At 36.5% G+C, this 20485-nt stretch overlaps 1 protein-coding gene and 2 non-coding genes across 3 annotated transcripts in view; 2 read left to right on the forward strand and 1 right to left on the reverse strand.

Moving 5' to 3' along the window:
- LOC121727404 overlaps positions 1 to 20485 on the forward strand; it is a 130056-nt gene that overhangs the window by 62204 nt on the left and 47367 nt on the right. Inside the window, exons 3-6 of the mRNA XM_042115244.1 lie at positions 1796 to 1899; positions 14560 to 14739; positions 16580 to 16774; positions 16981 to 17157. Of these exons, the coding sequence (XP_041971178.1) occupies positions 1796 to 1899; positions 14560 to 14739; positions 16580 to 16774; positions 16981 to 17157 (656 nt within the window). The remainder of the gene's footprint in view (positions 1 to 1795; positions 1900 to 14559; positions 14740 to 16579; positions 16775 to 16980; positions 17158 to 20485) is intronic.
- On the reverse strand, positions 9801 to 9917 carry LOC121734609. Its single transcript, XR_006036762.1, has one exon. It is a non-coding gene; the product is annotated as a U5 spliceosomal RNA (small nuclear RNA).
- On the forward strand, positions 12276 to 12392 carry LOC121734620. Its single transcript, XR_006036766.1, has one exon. It is a non-coding gene; the product is annotated as a U5 spliceosomal RNA (small nuclear RNA).

Genomic DNA, 20485 nt, shown 5'->3' on the forward strand with positions numbered 1-20485 from the left:
TTTGGAAGTCACAGGTGGGGTACGGCCGGAAGTCGGTGCCGCGCGTGACGTCACTTCCGCTAGCCGCTCCGTTATACGGAACGTTTGCATGATAAATAAATTATTTTGCATGTTATTAAGTAAGCGTCGTAAACTTGGAGTATTTAAGTAGCCCATTCGTATTTAATAGGAGAATATTAGTACACATTAATAAAGCAATCTAAATTTTAAAGGGTAGAAGTTGAAAATTTTAATTTGTTTCGTGAAAATATATCACATTTTATTAACTTTTTTGTGACATTTTTGGTACTTAAGTAAGTAATTATTTTAAAGGATTGATATTAAGTTTTGTTATATTATATCTACCTAAATAGCTACTAAGTAAGTAGTTTTCATGCAACATAAAATATTAACTTAAGTATAAAACATTCAATCGTTTAAATTTTATGGGGTCTTTATTGGTTCTGGCCTTTTTATTGCCAATAATCGACCAATAATGAACAAGTTATAAAACAATTATTTAAAATTTGAATTTGGAAGCCGATGTTGCGTGAAATGGAGCGCGCCAGCTGTCGTCGATATTGTCTATGCAATTTGGTGTCAATTATAGTCTATGGGTGAATGATAAAATAAATTGTGGGTTTATTGGGCGAATAGATCCAAATTCCAGAAAATATATTTTGAGCCCTATTGTCTTGATTCGAAATTCGAATGTCACATTCGCGCGTGATATCCAGGCCTGTGTGCGTTCGAATTATTAGGCTAAGCCCGAGAAAATACAGTTTTTTATATTATAAATTATGGTCGCCATTATATAAGTACTTTAACTTACTTAACGAAATAAAAGTAAGGTAGGAGCTTCTAAAAAAATTAAAATCACCTAAAACTAGGTACCAGTAACACTAACTTTCCTCAAAATACCGGACATTGTTCTGTCCGGTATGACCGTTAATTTTTTACCGGACAAGCCTCGAAAATACCGGACTGTACGCTTAAATACCGGACATCTGGCAACCCTAGTCGCAACACTCGCGTTCCTTGTCCTGCGCGTCTGTAGTTATTTATTAGAAACTGTCCAAAAATAGTATTTTGTTAAGAATAATAAATTATTCCGAAGAATAATTCCGAATTCAATACTGCTTTTTAACCACAGGTGGTCAGACAGGAATAAATGGTTAAAATCAATTACATTAGGGAGCCGGCTGCCCGTGTTTCGATCTTGATAAAATTGTAATTTTATTAAAATGATCTGCACATTTTTACCAGTTGCAACGTTTCAAAGATAAAATTAATTGAAATGAGAATTCCTAGTCATTACAATTTAGATTCTCATTAGTCCAGACACAGCATGATTCGGAGCTTTTCTGTTATGTGTAAGCAACTTTCTACGCTCCTGAAAAAAATACGATGGTCAATGTAATTTGTACCTACTGCTTTTCAAGTTTAAACCTATTAGGCGACTGCCCAGGCGTGGGGTCTACCCACTAAAACCTCAAAAAAAAAAAAACGATTGAACCACCGCAACTTTACCAGTAGGCAGTAGCCGTCCCCTGTATATATAAGTGTATGTATCTAGATTCTAGATTAAAAGTTTCATTACTTAACTCTCAACACCATTGTGCCAAAATTTTATCTATCGCTCGGGAACCATACCTACAGTTTTCTCCTAAAAAGTATCCTATTTCTTTTCCCGGATTCAAAGTATCTGCGCATTTCAGCAAAGTGGGTTCTGTGGTTTGGGCGTGAAGAGGTAAAGACAGACATAGTTTCGCATGTATATTTTTAGCATTGATTTACAAGGGAATGTTTGTTGCAGGTGTACAGGAGTGAACCACTGCAGCTTCCTGCTGGGCCAGGACTACCCGCGGTCCAGGCGGTGGTCACCAGGGGTGGTCTACATCAAGTACGCATGCTTCGATGGTAAGTCGTCTACATTCTACGTCTTAAATACCCTAACAACTAAAAAAATACGTATCGCACTCGGAGACTGCCGCGGTAAAGCTATTGCATAGCATTTTCTATCACGTATTGCGTAATAATATCACGCAACTAGAAGTTCCGCGCGGCTTAGGAAATTCACGGAAACCGTAAATTTTTCCGCAAAAAATAGCCTTTGTCCCTTCACGTGGTCTATTCTTCATAGGTGTCAAATAACATAAAAATTGCAATAGTAGTTCTTAAGATAATAAGGAATTTCAAATAATTTCCCCCATTTTTTCCACATTTTCTTCTATTTCTTCGCTCCTATTAGTCTTAGCGTGATAAAATATAGGCTATAGCCTTCCTCGATAAATGGGCTATCTAACATTGAAATAATTTTTCGAATCGGACCAGTAATTCCTGAGATTAGCGCGTCCAAACAAACAAACAAACTCTTCCGCTTTATAATATTAGTACTTAATACTTACGGCCGTTCCCAATATTTGATCTCTCTCTGGTTTTGCCCTACTAGAGATAGGAATAGCTCACATTAGACATTAGAGAAATATATTTTATGTCAATTGTGAGCTATTCCTATCTCCAGTAGGGCAAAACCATTTATAGATCAAATATTGGGAACGGCCGTTATAGATCCGCTATCCCCAACCCGCGGCCCGCCGCGCCGGGACTTTATTTTGTGGCCCGCGTGATGTTAAACAATTTTGAAATTCACTCCCACTGGCAATATAACGTAAAGTCTACGTGATAGTCGTTACATTTCTTCCATTTTTAAATCGTTAATTTTGCAGAATGTTATTTTTTAACCCTAAAAATTTTTTGTTGTGGCCCGCGACACCCAGACAGACCAAAACATGTTTGTGGCCCGTATGAAAAAAGGTTGGGGACCACTGTAATAGATAATATTAGTATAGCTATACGTAATATTATACACAGTACAATGAAATTAATCATCTAGGGGTCATATAAATATTATTTTGCAGTGAGGTAGGGTTGTAAGTTGTAACTTGTAAGTTAAATTATTGTGACTCAACTTTAAACTTAAAGAATAAACAACTTTAAATTTAAACTATATTATATACTAGCTGTCCCGACTCCCGGTGAACTTCGTGTCACTTTAAAACCTTCCCAGGACTTCTACGAATATTTTAAAATCAGCCCAATCCGTCCAGCCGTTGTCGAGTTTTAGCGCGACTAACACATTTGAAAATCCATTTATATATATATATAGATGTCACTTTAAAAGGTCACAGCAACAGCAATCAATTAGTGGAAGTCGCAGAAACTCAAAGGTCAGAGGTCGACCTTGTGCTAGTACCTCGAACCTCGCGCCAACCGTCCTCGGGAAATGTGAAATACTTTCAGTTTATTAACAATCAAAGTATTGAACGTAACTGAAACGGAAAAGGCGCTTTCTTACCTTTAGGCTTGAGGCTTTAGGTTTAGTTGAAAGTGAAACCGAAACAGGGCTTGTACCACGAAACCGTTGTGAGACTCAAACAATCGAACGAGAATGCCGCATCCTACTGTAACAAACGTGAAATGACATTGTTAGAGCAGGACGCGGCATTCTCGTCCGATCCAAATGCAATGCGATACGATACTCAGACGAGAGTATATCCCCCCTCGTATATATCCCACAATCTGAATCGAAGAAAATATTATGATCTTGTGTCCTAAATCTCCATATTTAGTTGAAAACCCCCTTATATGACCTTCTAAACCACTTATTCTTCACGAACTTCAAATAATAACTGATTGATGATATTGTTGATCTTAATTTATTTTATTTTTTAAGGAAAAAAAGATTTCAATCCATATTTTGTTCCTAGAAAATTCAATCGTAACTTTCGTGGAGTTTGTCGCAACTTTTGTGGGGACCGAAATTTTAAATTTGATTATCTCAGTAGTTTATGGACCGATTTACAAGCCTTAAAGATCGTATTTATTATCTTTAGAGCACCTTAAAGGTATTTGCATTTGTTTAAAGATAACTCGAAAATAAAAAAATCCCACGAAAGTGACTCGGAGAATCATTTTTGAAGAATCACTCGCCTACAGAACCTATAAACTACCGACTAAATCTTGTCTAAAGGCCAGACATCTTCTCAAAATTCGAGTCGCTTCAAATTCCAATTGTCTCACTTGCCGTGTGAGTAGGACATCCTGCAATCGAATCGACTTCCGAGGTATTAGATAGAAAGAAGCCTTTGGTCATCGCGACCACACCTTCTTCTCAATAAAGTACGAGTTTATGAATCGGCCCTGACTCTAGAGTCTAGACTATAGAGTATAGATCACAGACATAGACATCTTGATCTATGTCTGTGGTATAGACCGATAAACCTATCTAATACTTTTACGGGAATTGGATGAAAATAGAAAGGTTTTTTACCCGATTTCGCGAACAATACTCCAGAGAAGTCCTCAGTCACGCCACAAATATTTATTTTTGTGATTGTATCCATAAAACGTAGGCGTGACATCGATTGCACGGCAATATCGGGCAGATGCGTGACATCAGCGTCACGCCGATCAAAAGGGCAATTGGACCCCGTTTGGGGTAAATGTGCCCCAAATTGTATCCATTTGGCTTATAATATTGTTATTTCCCCACCCGGTTAATGCGTGAAATACAACGTAATGGTTGCTATTGTCGCCAAAAAGGAATATATCGAACAATAAAGTAGGATATTGGGAGTATTTATTACAATGTTTGGCGCACAAGCGCATGTTCACGAAATTTAAACTGGAGACCCATTGATGTAGGTAGTGATAATTTGTGCCATCACACTACTGTAATTATGGGCTTAGTTTACTTACCTTACTGTTTATACTTAAATAATATTTATCGTCATATTTTTGGTTTTAAATAATTTCACATTCAAAGTTGCGTATTGCTTACAATTTCGTTTGTGCAGAAATACGATTATCTTGCGGGCTTGCGGGAACCATTCATTTTCAGTGATAAAAACTATACTTACTTAAATCCTTTTCCGGAACTTAAGGTATAATATTCAAATCAATTGTCATCTGAAATTGTTTAGTGTTGTGTAGTTAAAATAGCATTTTGTATCGTAGTACTTTATTGTAAAGAATAGTAATGAAGTGACGTAAATAAGCTCGGTACTATGGCAACGACCAAAAGTAGCATAGATAAAGTATATGTCAGCTCTCCCCCGCTATTCCAGAATGCCTTGCGTAGGCAAGAGCTGCTGTAGGTAGGTTAGGTTACAGCATCCGTAGTATTGGTTTTAGGTTGGTATCCGCCTCCTCCTCCTTTATTCGATGTAAATTGCAGTGGCTCTTTTCTTGTAGGTCTCTCGTATATTCCTGAAGTGTGTATGTGATTTTGTATATGGAAAGGAATCCCTTCTTTCTCACGTATTCCTATTCGCTTCTTCTTTTTTTCTTTCCATTTATGCTTACGTACCTTGAACTTGTTTTTGTTTTTTGTTGTTTGTTGTATTTCTTTGGAATATACCAGATAAGAAATATTTTTCGCTCCTCCTTGCATAGTTACCATTATTTTGTATTCGCTCCGTTCTATATATTTTCTTTTCCGAATGTCGTTTGTATCTTTTTCTTTCTTCAATGTTGTATATTGTATTCTGTCAGAGGAATCGTATTCGCATCGTGTATTCATATTTTCTTGTAGTAGTTTTTCGCTCTGTGTGCTCGGCTCCGTAGGTGTACATGTTAATGGCTTATGTATGACGCCATCAGTTGTAGCTGGATCCTCAAAATATTTCGTAGACTGTAGGTTTTCCTTGCTTGAATATTCTTCTGATATATTGCAGCGTGTAGGTTTATTCTCAGTAATATGTAATTGAAAACTTCGTGAAGTTTGAGAATTAGTTTCAACTCGTTGTTGCATATTAAGGAGTTTTAGTTTGATGGATATGAATTCCTCCTCAATGTCGTGCATTGTTTCAATTTCATCTTCTAATTCTTCATCAGGTATTTCACATATTATGTTCTGTTGTAGTTCTCGAAGTAATTGGAAGTCTTCGTGTAGGCGTTGTAGTCTGACATGAGTCTCTGCGTAATCAAGATCCTCATGTAGTGTGTTTATGTATGATTCCCACCTCGAAAATTGTGCGCGTATAGAGGCGCGAATCCTCTTCCAATTCTTCAAGTTTGCAGTCATCCTCGTCGCCAACTCTGTTGTGTAGTTAAAATAGCATTTTGTATCGTAGTACTTTATTGTAAAGAATAGTAATGAAGTGACGTAAATAAGCTCGGTACTATGGCAACGACCAAAAGTAGCATAGATAAAGTATATGTCATTTAGCATTCATTATTATTTAAGTAACGCGTTTATCGCGTTTACTTGTATTGAAAAAAAGCGTATACTTGCTTTCGCATTAATAATTTGTTAGTCTTACTCATTTTACTTAGAAACTTCTAAGCGAATTCAAATGCAGATTTTGAGTAAGTTTTCTTTAACAATGAAGTTTCAGGTACTTTTGTGTCGTGTACTTATTGGTGTTGGCACTTGTCGAATTTCCCACGTCCTACGTACCTACTCGTTAGCATTAGGGACAATACAGTCTGGGGTCTGTAATGGGACTCGGTGTAGTATATTGTGGCGATTTCGGCACGTGCCAATAATCACAAAGGGGCCGATGTAATAAAGAAGAAGAATTTATATCTAATATTCTAATATGTTATTCATAGGAATATATTTTTTGTTATATTTTATTTTTAATATTTCGATAAGTACAAATATTTATGGAATATCATATACCTACCTATTCATACGGCAAACATACAGTGAGTTTTATTGACTAAACTGAGTACTGTATCTATGATATTCTATACAAAAACAACGTAGTTTTACTACGTACTTATCTACGTGGAGATCAAAGACATTTTCATTAATACCATTTATATTAAAACAATAATTGTTTTAATATAAATGGTCGAATTCTTGACTTAGTTTTGAGCAATCATAACTGCAATGTTACTGCATGTTCTTCACCACTTACTCCCGAAGATGATCACCATAAATCGCTCGAGATAAATTTCACTTTAACCTCAGTATTGTATTTAAAGGATAAAGACCGTCTGAAACATATCTATCACATGGCAGATTTTGAAAGCATCAGTAGTAGTCTTTTAGATATAAACTGGGTTGAGCAGTTGCAATATCTTGATACAGAAAGTGCAGTAGCACATTTTTACAAAATTTTATACCAATTGATAGATAAATTTGTTCCCAAAAAATTAGTTAGTATTAATAACAGATATCCTCCCTGGTACTCTAGAGCTTTAATTAAATTAATTCGTAAAAAAGAAAAAATTCATTCGAGATGGAAAAAATATGGTAATAGCCTAGACCAAGCAGAGTTTATATATTTACGCAAAAAAGAAAAAACACTACAAAATGAATGTTACCATAGCTTTATTTCATACTCAGAAGAAAAAATTGCAACTTCTCCTAAATATTTTTGGACATTTATAAAATCAAAATTTTCACAAAATAACATACCTACCCACATGACATATGGTGACAGATCTTCTGCTGATACCCATGAAATTTGTGACATGTTTAACACTTACTTTAATTCTGTATTTGTTTCTAGTAATCAAATGCATCATAACTTGGATTTAAATGAATCTAACATGTGTCCGGTTAATATAAATTCAATTAATATTTCACAAACTTTAGTTAGTAAGCTCTTAAAACAATTAGATGTACATAAAGGTGCAGGCTGTGATAATATTCACCCCATGTTAATAACAAAACTGTATAAAGAACTGTCTCTGCCTCTTACAATCATATTTAAGAAATCAATTAGTGAGGGTCACTTCCCAAATATATGGAAAAAAGCTCTTATTACACCAATACCTAAAGGAAGTAGTAACAAAAGTAACATCGTTAATTATAGACCCATCTCTAAATTAAATATATTTGGAAAAATTTTAGAAAAAATTATTACTGATGAACTTGCAAGCCAAATCCATCACCATATAGGGATCGAACAGCATGGTTTCCTTCGCGGCCGAAGTGTAAACACTAACCTTGTTTCTTACACAAATTTTATCTCTAATGCTCTTGATATTGGATGCCAGGTAGATGCCGTGTATACCGATTTTTCTAAAGCTTTTGATAAAATTAATCATAATTTATTATTAAACAAGTTATCAAGGATCGGTATACACGGTGATCTACTTAGGTGGATTGAATCCTATTTGAAAAATCGGAGTCAGGCCGTTGCCATTAAAGGTTTTCAATCAAGTTTCCTTGCAATTCCATCAGGAATTCCACAAGGATCCCATCTTGGGCCATTTCTTTTCACGCTGTACATAAACGATATAGGATGCTCACTAAACGATTCCTGTCACCTTTTATTTGCTGATGACACAAAAATTTTCAGAATTGTACAGTCTCTTTCTGATTGCGCGAAACTTCAGTCGGATGTTAATAACTTTGAATATTACTGTAAGACTAATCAACTCTATCTTAATGTCGACAAATGTTACACTATCTCGTTTACGCGCAGATATAACCCTATCTGTTTTGACTATGCGATTGATAACATCAAAATCAAACGCGTTGATAAAATACGCGATTTAGGTGTGATTGTTGACTCCAAACTTCATTTTAATCACCACATAGACACTATTGTGTCGAAAGCATATAAACAACTAGGCTTAATTCTGCGTCTAGGTAAACCCTTCAAAAAGCCCGAAACTTTAAAAGTTTTATATTATGCATATGTACGTAGTATTCTAGAATTTGGAAGCATGGTTTGGAGCCCTCAATACGAAATACACATTGCAAGAATTGAAAAAATCCAAAATAAATTTCTAAAATCATTAGATTATATAACTAATACTAAATTCTGTGATTACAAGTCATCCCAATTGAGACATAACATGCAACCATTACAAATGAGGCGCCAATATTTAGATGCTATATTTTTATTTAAAATATTACACAATTATATTGATTCTTCTTCATTATTAGAACATATTTCTTTTAAAATCCCAAACTTTTTATCAAGATCGAAGAATACATTTCATATCCCTCTCTCACGAACCAACTACTCAAAAAACTCTTTTCTTCGTCGTGCTTGTGACCACTATAACAAAAATTTAAACACTGTTGACATATTTTGCAACAATTTATTATCATATAAATCAAAAGTGCGTGATTTATTTAAACAATAACTTTGGACTCATGTTAAATAAGTACAGTTGTAAACATTTAATGTCAATGATATTCTATGTTACTAACGTAACTAGATTGGATGTTTACGGTAGCAACGCGTTGCCACTTCGAAGATGCCTGCAGGCATATCTCACATACATAATGACATAACGAATATATGACTTGACATTGTCTTTTGAACAAAAAAGTGGTTACGCATTTCTGAGAATCTTTTGTAAGACATTGCTACTCTAGTATTTTAGAAACTCATTGTTTAATGTACAATAATATAATATTGTAAGATGATTGTAAGGTGTTATTATATAATATTACCATATACTTTAAACTTTTGTATGTAATACACAATGTGTTCTAATGACTCAACGCTACGAATTCACCATAATATGTGTTAGTTTTATATTAAGTAATGGTACTTTAGGCTTGATTGTAAACTTATATTTAAGTATTTTTGTATAATGGCTGTTTGTTACCTAAATAAAATAAAATAAAATAAAATAAAATAAAAACAATTTCTACATAATATTATTATCTTTACTGACTAGTGACTAGGTAATAGAAATGATTGAAAACTTTTGTATGGCACTTTTTAAAGAGAAAAATAAATGTCAGTAATACTATTACGACTGGTTCTGTACTACAGAGCTACCGTCTACAGAGTCTGTAGACTGTAAGAAAGATAACTAGTTCGTATCTAGATTTTATAAGTCCAGCTAGTGCTGGACTTTTCAAAAATCCATAAGACTCATTTGAGTGTTCCCCTCCACGGAAATCTTTAGTAAAAGGCGAAAGATTTATACGTTTTGAAGGGAAACCAGAGTTAACAATGAGGAGTGATCGCAGAGTAGTCAACAAAAACTTTCGTGCTACCGATAGCGCGATGTAGAGCAGACACAGCGACATCTAGCGGCGAGCTTAGGCACTAATCGTGAAGCTCTCTCGTAGATCTTTCGCGGTCGTGTAAACTATCGAATAAAAACTATAATATTATAGTTACACATAAAAGAGACTCTACTAACTAATGATTTTATATATAAACGGGGTTTACCACCCTCCCCCTACCCCCCCTCCTCCCCTGCCCCTCTAAATCGTTGGGTATGATTCTAAACTTTTACCGTTATATAATTTAAGTTCCTACAAATAGAACAATACATGTTTTGGGATCATCAAATCAAAGTATAAAAACCTTTCTATCTCTGTTAGCTACCCCTTTTTTTCACATATAAAATTGTTGTTCCTCTTATCCAAATGAAAGCACAAAAAATTTGCTTGATAGTAATAAAAAAAAATTCTATCCCTGTCCGTAGTAGTCCCTGAATGAAAGTGTTTCATGAAATAGTTATTTCACATTCATTTTTTTTTGTTTTAATGTGTGCTCATTATACTCTGCTCATTAGTGTATTTTTCAAAGTGGTTTTTGGTATTCGAAACACTTCATTTAAGATAAAATGCCGCTCAGTATAAAAATTACATTTGCCAAATATTGAAAAAAAAAATGCAGGACGTAACGTTGACACTCAAACAGATATTAGGTCGCTCAAAAATGATAAAGTTGCTCATTTTGTATTTTAAGTAACTCAAATAAATAATTTCTAAGTAGCTGTTCTGTTAATTTCTCGTCACTCACTCTCAGTCGCTCAAATAGTAATTCTGTAACCCAAATTTAGTAATTTTGACACCCAAAACTGTAATTTACAGTCACTCGATTAAATACTACCCTTTAAAAAGTAGAATATCAATTATCAACACTTTAGTTTATCTTCGATAGAACTCAACCATAATAGAGTTTTCAGGCTGAAATACAAGGTTTGATAATATCGATTGAGAATATTATTTAGGCTGATGTACTGCTTATGTAGAGAAAATAATGTATAATCAGATTATCTTAAATGTGCTTAATCAAAATTTACAAAACCCTATATTTCAGCCTGAAAACTCTATCATTGTAGAGTTCTATCAATGTTGAGTTATAGATTGTTAAGTCTTTTCAAAATTTATCGTATCTACTATTAAGTGCTTATCATATATTTATCTATATCGTATCTACAGACTCAGTCTAGCCCCCTTGCTATTAGAAATCAAAAATACTTAATTGTGCCGTCTACTGACTAATCGTTTTAAATAATCCTTATAAAATTATCTTTCACTTGCATGTGGAGATTCACTATTGTTTTTTACAAGTAACAGATGCGCTGAATAACACTTAGTTGTTTAATTAATTGTCTAGCTCCAGTTGATTTATACGGGAGTTTCGTTGCACATACTCAACAACGACTAATCTTGATTAAAAATACTTGTGTCAACCAAATGGATAAAACTGGTTTTAAACAAATAATATTGTATAGACTACTTACAGTGGTACACACTACACTCTGGAATCAGCATATACTATTTCATTCACCCTGGAATCAGCATATCTGGCCAACGTAGTAAGATTTGGCGATATTGTGTTGGTAGCGATAATAATAATCGGCGAATGTTGAGGCATTTTTGTCCATTCATTAATGGATTTCGGCGGTCACTCACATTATTATCTGATTCATTAACCTCAAGCCCCAGGTTTTCGAGCGATAATTTAATATTTATTTGCTCAAAAACGTTACACAATACTTAATTCCTACTTTATAAACTTAAACTTATTTTTATGTAGAGTTTTAGAGATTGTCAAACAAATTACTTTGTTCCGACCTCTAAAACTCTACATAATTATTTAACAAAGCCCGCTTTGTGTGAAGTAAATTATTGTTTAATGAGGAGTCGGAGGTGAAATTCACTAACAATTAGAGCCATATAGCCATTGGTCATTACTCCCACAGGAATCTTCGAGTGCAAGCTCCGAGAAACACTATAAAACTATGTAGCTATTAAACGCCTGTCGCTTAACTGTCGCAAGATACTGCGGAGAACTTGCGGAGATATTCAAGCAAACTCTGCCTGCTTTTTAGTCCTCTTATTCCTTGGAGCTCGAGTGATTTTGTAGAGTCAATTATTAGTAGAGTTTCTTTTATGTGTAACTATAATATAGTTTTTATTCGACAGTTTACACGACCGCGAAAGATCTACGAGAGAGCTTCACGATTAGTGCCTAAGGTCGCCGCTAGATGTCGCTGTGTCTGCTCTACATCGCGCTATCGGTAGCACGAAAGTTTTTGTTGACTACTCTGCGATCACTCCTTATTGTTAACTCTGGTTTCCCTTCAAAACGTATAAATCTTTCGCCTTTTACTAAAGATTTCCGTGGAGGGGAACACTCAAATGAGTCTTATGGATTTTTGACAAGTCCAGCACTAGCTGGACTTATAAATTCTAGATACGAACTAGTCAGCTCTCTTACAGTCTACAGACTTTGTAGACGGTAGCTCTGTAGTACAGAACCAGTCGTGATAGTATTACTGACATTTATTTTTCTCTTTAAAAAGTGCCATACAAAAGTTTTCAATCATTTCTATTACCTAGTCACTAGTCAGTAAAGTCATGATAATAATATTATGTAGAAATATTTAATATTGAAGTTGCCCGCTATGTATTTCCAGTCACTTAGTAATACAGTCGCTCGGATAGAATTTTAATATCTGAAATAGATTAATCGCAATCCACATTTTGTAAGCTCGTTCTGGATTTTATTATAAAGTACCTGGATAGCTAGATCGATTTATCGTCCCCGAAACCCCCTATATACTAAATTTCATAAAAATCGTTGGAGCCGATTCCGAGATTCCAATTATACCTATAAATATATATTACAAGAATTGCTCGTTTAAAGATATAAGATCAATATTAGTCGTTAGTTTAGTTTGTTTTTCGCTTAGTCAAATTAATACCGCTCATGTTATTAAGACAGTACATTATAAGTCGCAAAGTAATTTTTTATTCGCTCCTTTTATTATTTCCCCTTTTTAAAGCTGTAGGTACTCGTACTTTAAAGTCTTTAATTTTCTTGCGTGTCGTCGACTCTTGTAACTTTCATAATATTTACTTTATTAACAATTAGTGTTCTGTGCTTTGTCCACGATCACAAAAACTTTTCTTTCTTCTTTTTCGGGCAATTACACATGTCAGCTCTCTAATTAAAAGAGATTTAATATTGAGCGACTGTGATGACACATTTTAATAATTATTGTGTTAAGTGGGGATCAGTGTACGAAACATCGTACACGAAAATATACCTTATCAATCAAGAAATAGGGTTAGTTTTATTTTGACGGAATGAAAGAGGGGTGGAAAAGCTATATTTTATAATGTCTTTTGTCGTTATTATCAAATTTTGGACATTTTTAGAACAAAAGCAATTGAGTATGTTGACGGCATGTGCGTACCGAGGGAGGGTGGGGCTGCTGCCCCCCCTGGATCATGTTGACGTTCCTACTAAGTATATTATCTAGTACTTTTATCTATAAACAATAAAAATTAATAACGATTTTTTGCCATTTGTTTGCGATACAATATTTTTACAACTAAAAATTATATTTTTTTTATTCTTTATAAACACCTAGCTTATGAAAAATCTGATTACTAGGCCGCTAGCCAAAGAAGGCCAAAGCCAAGACACTATGGAGACTACTTTTATATTTATTTACAACGCATCTTTTGGATCAGAATTAGAGCAGCCACATGGTCCGATCTGTCAGATAAGTTTTAATGGGGAATTTGACAAATGATCGGACGCGGAACGGCTCGTGCTATCGGCCCGGGATCATCTGATCGTGATAAGGGGCAGCTACTGAACCGAGTTATTGCCAATATTGGGACTCAGTACCATGATGATTCAGTTGTAACTTGTAGATTGTATATAGTGAAATTATATTTTATGGCTGGTGCCTGGTGTTTGAGGTTTTTGCCAGAAGTATGTCTACTAAATACATTTCTAATTATTGTCCAAAGTAAAATATTAACCAAACAACAAAGCTATTGAATATATACACTTCTGTCAAGATCTTCAGATAAATGCTTTCAAAACTTTAGTCGGGGAGTCGGGGACTGGCCATACACATACCGCAAATTGCATTCGGGACTCGTCCCTCGGGAGCGACTGCTCTAGAGCGGCCGCGTTGAAATTCGTAGGTGCCATATACTCGTAGCTTCATGATTCGTACCGACCGCTCTAGAACTAGTCGAGCGGTCCGTGTATTGCGGATATGAATTTAGTATGAAAACTGCAGATCGCCGTGCGGCGAACGCATTTTGCAGTCGGTTTCGACTGCAAGATGCGGTCCGTCTATGGCCGCCCTAAGAGAGTTTTCGATATAAGTAATATTTTTATTTGCAGTTGCTCTTTAGTATTCAGAACCGAAACACACGAAGCCCCGTCTGGTGAAATCGTGTTTTAAGAACTATCAACAAGAATATTATCTGACACTTTCCTACCTTGCACCTGCCACCATGCGGAGCTATGTAGCCGTATGGTCTTTCGCGGCAAATGTAGTTGTCAAACATCTGTCATATTATGTCACTTTCAATCTTTCCAGACCTAGTGTCAATCCACTACTGCAATCGCGAGGTGTCGCTAGCAGCATCGGGCCCAGACAGCGAGGGGTACGTGCGGACCCCAGGCTACCCGCACTATTACGTCGGCGACCGCTGCCGGTGGCGGCTGCAGGCGACGGAGCAGCGGATACGACTGACCTTCCTCGATGTTAGTCTGAGAAGTAAGTGTGAAAGAGAAAGAAGAGCTTCTCCGCCAGAAGAGCGTCTCTTCTTTCTGACTCAACGGTTGTGATTAGGGAATGCAAATCTCGCGAGATCGGAACTCAAGCGAGATCCCGCGAGTATATGAATACAATACCGCGAGATCTCGCGAGATTAGCAGTTTGGTGGGTTTTTTTGCAAATGATCACAATATTTGAATAAATTACGAAAAAAGTTATTAATATTATAAGTATTATAATATATGAATGTTATATATTATAACATTCATTTTCACATATTTTTCAATAGAATTTTAGGCATCAAACATTGTTTGACGTATCTGTCTATAATTTTTAAGTAGTGAACTTTGACGTACTTATCTATTATCTATAAATTAATAACAAATGAAAGAAACAACCAGTCTTCTCTTCTAATGTGCGCTTTTATAATTTGCATGTGGACGTGGCGCTAATATAATGGACGTCCGCGGTAAAACGATAACATAGGGAAGTAAAATGTATGGAAATATAAGGTTATGCTTTTAAATTTCCGTCGACGATAACTTTTTAACGTGCGCGTTAGAGAACATCACGACGTCTACATTTCAAAAGGGCATTTAACGTACCCAACGTTTTATCGTGGAAGCCGGCGTCCACGATAACGTGACGTCCAGAATTATAAAAGCGCACATTATCAAACACAAATCTTTTAGTAATAAAACAGTTATTTTATAACTAACAAAACAACGAGAAGTCAAAATTCAGGAACTAGTTGAAAATCACAGTGCACAGTTGCTTAGGCCAGCTCCTCTTTGGTTTTTACTCCGTGATCGCAACTCCGTCCGTGTCAGTCCGCGCTTCGAACAAGACGTTTTTATGCTCAAGTGCAATCTCGTCAAACTCGCGAGATCTCGCCTTTTTTTCGTCCGAGATCAATCTCGGTAAAAAAGGCCGAGATCTCGCGAGAACGAGATTGCATTCCCTAGTTGTGATAAACCATTTTCTTTTTGAATCAACGGTCATAGCGTCACGGTGACCACGATTGTTCATGATTGGGAAACTCTGTAGTAAGATGATTGGGAAGTCTGTAGTAGGCACAATCGTCGTTGATGATAAGCATGGACAGTTGGGTTTGTCAAGGGTCAACATAGAAAGGCCGTCCAAAAGTTGGAATAGAACACAGAATAGAATGAGTGGAACAGAGCACTGGCATAGCGAACCTTTGTGGGACCTTGTATTTTTATAGCCTATGGGGGGCCCAGGAAGCAAAGATGTAATCTTAATTTGTAACGTTAAGAGGATACACCAGGGGCTAGAGAAATGAATAAAAAGTACGAGTAATATCTATAGCTGTCTCCCTTACCTCAAGCCTATACCGCAGAACGCGATAGAGACAACTGCCTGCAACTGCAAATCAACGTTTCGTTGTCCCCTGATTCCTTCTCCAAATCATAACCGATTTAAGTACTTTTTTCACTCAAGATTAAAGAAAGGCTTGAGCTGTGTTCCTATGTTTTCCTTTTTTTTGTATAATCTAGCCAAATCTGTTTTTTGGACGTTTGAACACAGCGGAAACTCTGGCCATTTTTTTGGGTTTTTGAACGTTCATATCTTATTTAATAATTAAATGATGAAAAAAAAGAAAACATAGGGGCATTGTATTAGTGGCCGTAGATATTTAGGAAAAAAATTATAACTTTACTAGCATTAACCAGGGAGGAAACAGGGGACAACGTTTGTATGAAAAAAAGGGCGGTGTGGACTCCTCTTAAATTCCAGACTTTAGATCCCTGTAACTTAAGAGCCCGTTAAACTGCTGATCAGCACGCAAGATATTTAAAAGCTTGTTTGTTAATTTCAGGTATAGGTCCCTTCGAGAAGAAGTGTACAGACTACATCACGGTCACAGACGGCAACGGGGAGACCCTCCTGTCTACCTGCGACCAGGTGAACCTCCCTCTCCGAGTTACCTCACTCACGGACTCAGTGGAAATATCCGTGGAGGCGCAATCAAAAGGCGCTTACCCCAAACGTGGCATACTGATGCACTATAAAAGTAAGTTGACAGTAGCATAATATTAAGAAAATGTTATTATTATAGTACATAATATTTAGAAATGAATTTTTACCATTCTTTTGAAAGTTGCACTATGGTCCTAAGAATTTAAATCATATAAGCAAGGCCATCTATCGGAAGATTCTATGTACTAACTTGTTAACGTTGTACCAAAAGCGCCATCTAGTTTTATCTTATGTCAACAGGTGTAGGCTGCGTGCCTCTACCAGCGCCATCTAACGGCTACCTGGTGTACCGCAATAGACACGTAGCGCACTACATGTGCAACGTGAACCATGTTTACGTGGACACGCGACAGAGGGCGCGCGTCATATGGTGCTATGATGATAATAAGTGGAACGATACTATTGTCCCATGTGTTGGTAAGTTATTTTATTTATCTTTTATAATTTTAGAAGCCCAAAGGATAACGTTTAAAAGCTTGACCATGAATCATCACATGAATTATGTACTTACTTAATGTACTATAGAATGTACTACATAAATATCCTATTCACCTACGAATAAATTCACTCATTTTATTTGGGTTGCTAATGTCCATTTTTTTCAATAACTACAATAAAATTATTATTTGAAAGATCGAAGTTTGAAAGTTAGCATAGAACTTTATAAACACAAAGCGCATGACTGTTCTTGTTTGTCTTGCATCTCGCTCGTTCAATACGTCGTTAGCCTGAGAAGGAAAGTAGCGAAAGATATTTCAGTTTCAATGGTGATTTATCTGTCGTGAGTTACCGTTTCAATTTGTGCTTTATGCCGTGGTTATAAAGTTTGTTTTCGGTTGACGTATTATTGTGTTATTTTTACTGGGGGTTCGACTACACTCTACGCGTCGAAAATACGCGGTAAAGTTGTTCGAATCGCGTTCGGTGCCAGTCGTTCTAGTTGTGAGTTCGCCGTCGCGTGACGAAAAAGCACGTGCTACTAAATATTACAGTGAGTTTCTACCAAAAATACATTATTGTTAAGTTTTCTTGCTAAATTATTCAGTGTTCAGTGTCGAATTATCATAATTTTTACTATTTTAGTCAACTTTGTGAAATTAAAATTCTAAAATTCTATTGTTCGCGTTTCCGCATTGCTTTTTTTATAAAAAAATATCTTTAGAACAAAAAAGGAATAATATATTTTATCTTTTTCACTAAAAATAAAATTATACTTAATGCGATTGTTCTGACCTTTTATCAGACTTTACATTTTGTTATCAATAGCTTGTTTATCGTTTTGATAATGTTTATTGTAGAGTCAGAGAAAACATTGAATTTCAAAACATTAAAACTTATCCAAATTAGAACATCATGTACTAGCTTTTGCTTTATACAGCATATTGTGTCGTTCTAGTTAGGTATAATTAGATTAATTGGTCGTCAATCGTAATAGAAGTAAAACAGTCGCGTGTTGAAATAGGGAAAAAGGAATATTATGTAGGTTATGGGCTGGCCTATGGGTGGACCTAGCTTGTTTATTTTTTTATTGTGAAGCAGATATAGTACAAATTACGATAAATACGTTATAATTTATGAAAATTGAACAAATAGATTGAACTCTATCAAGAAGATTAATTAACGTTTTACATGTAAAAATACTAAAAAATAAAATCGGCCAAGTGCGAGTCGAACTCGTGCACGAAGGGTTCCCAACTTTTATAGAGCAAACATAGACCAAAAATTGTGTTTTTGTGTGGGACCCCCCTTATTTTTTTTAATATTATTGTTAAATATTGAAGTAGACATATAATTAAGGCCTTTGTGAATATATCAAGTGCCTACCTGTTGCCATTATTGATATCGAGCCAAACAAAGATCTCTCTAATACCTTTTTCTCTCTAATACCTTTTTCTCTTGAATACCTTTTTAGCTCAAAAATCGCAGAACATAATAAAATAATAAACCCCAGGCTGAGACCTGGCGTTTTTGTAGGCTCTATTATTTTTCGTTGTCATTCTTTCGTAATGAAATCATAAAATAACCGCAAAATGTCCGACAAAGGCGTAATTTGTTTTTCTTTGAGAACAACAATTACTTTTTACTATTATTTGTCCTCGTTGTCAGACAGGGGTTATTATTTATAATGAAGAGAGGAAGTTTCGGCGGTAAAAGGAGGATTTTGAGGTCGCATTATTAGACCTTCAATGATGGAATAATCTAAAAAGACTAACCTAGCTTAGGACGGATGGAATAATCTAGTAAGACTAGTAAGTCAGGTGACTTATAATATCACTGCATCCATTATTAATGATTCACTGCTGTTTTGTCAGTTCTTGTAGCTGTTCAAGGCTTTTTGAAAATTAAATCTCCACTCCACCATCTTGTAAAGTGTCACTAGAAAGACAGTTGATGTTGACACATGATGTCCTCCTGGCAATATCATGTCGTATGTGGTCCAAACGAACACCATCGTTAAATTTTGAATGACATAAACTGCTTTGCATCCATGCCGCACACCTCCTCCATCCATGCCTGATGCCATCCAAGTGTCACAGGATCCTTGCAGTTCTGTATTAAATTGAAAATCTAAGCCAAAAGAAAATATACCAAAGTAATTTCGTGTGTAAAGACACTTTGTACTAATTTTAGTTATTCTACGCTTAGCAGTCACTGATTAATTTACGAAAATACTGTACAGTTTCTGGTCTGAATAAGCTTATTGTTACGGTACATGGTAAACGGACACGTGGTGCGCAAGTACATACTCGAACCTTCTAAAAAGGTCCAATGTTTGTTTACGTGCTTACCCTTTATTTGTTAGCGTATTTGAATTTAGACCTTATGACTGAGTCCATAAGGTCTAAATTAAATTCAACTTACTGCACTTATCGCAAGGACGGCAGTTTTATTGTGGTACATGCCCGAGCTTCCTAGAAATTTCCCACGGTTGTTTACTTGTTTACGTGAATCGGGAAATTTCTGGAATTCGTCTCGCCATATAAAAAGAGCCGCAGGCAGGTCCGGCAAGTCAGTTTAATCTGAGCGATCTTCGAGGCGATTTCGGAGTGATCAATAGTGAGTGAACCAGTGAAACCTGCGACTTGGCTACGACCTAGGACAGTGATAGTGCTTAGTGTTGTGACCTAGTGTTAGTGCAGTGTTAATAAAGTCTTCAAGAGAGTCACCAGGTCTTTCTCTCCAAATCCTCGAACCCTAGCACGTAACAACTGGTGTCAGAAGTGCGATTTGGAGATGCCATTGACTCCGAGAGAGGACTTCAAGGGGAGTGTCAGGACAAGGGCGCAACAAGCTGCTGCCATTGACTCCGAGAGAGGAGTTGCGGAGACCACACCCACTGGGGGCCAAGCTCCGCCCACTGAGGGACAGGCCCCACCCACTGGCCCCACCCACCAGGCTCCGCCCACTGACCACGCCCACCAGGCTCCGCCCACTTTGGGTGCCGCCCCGCCCACTGGATCCGCCCACCGGGACCCGCCCACAGGCCACGCCCCCCAGGCTCCGCCCACTTTGGGAGTGGCCACGCCCACTGGCTCCGCCCACCAGGCCACGCCCACTCTGGCCCCGCCCACTCAGGCCACGCCCACTGGCCCAGCCCACCGAGACACGACCACTGGCTCTACCCACCTTGACTCGCCCGTAGCTTCTGCAGCCCCTCAAATGGCTCTTCAATTGGAAAGCATAATTGAGTTGATTCAGGCTTTGCAAGAGGCACAAGACCGCAAGCTCGGTGCTTTGCAAGAGG

Source organism: Aricia agestis, chromosome 1 (genome assembly GCF_905147365.1).
Source record: "Aricia agestis chromosome 1, ilAriAges1.1, whole genome shotgun sequence".
Lineage (NCBI taxonomy): Eukaryota > Metazoa > Arthropoda > Insecta > Lepidoptera > Lycaenidae > Aricia > Aricia agestis.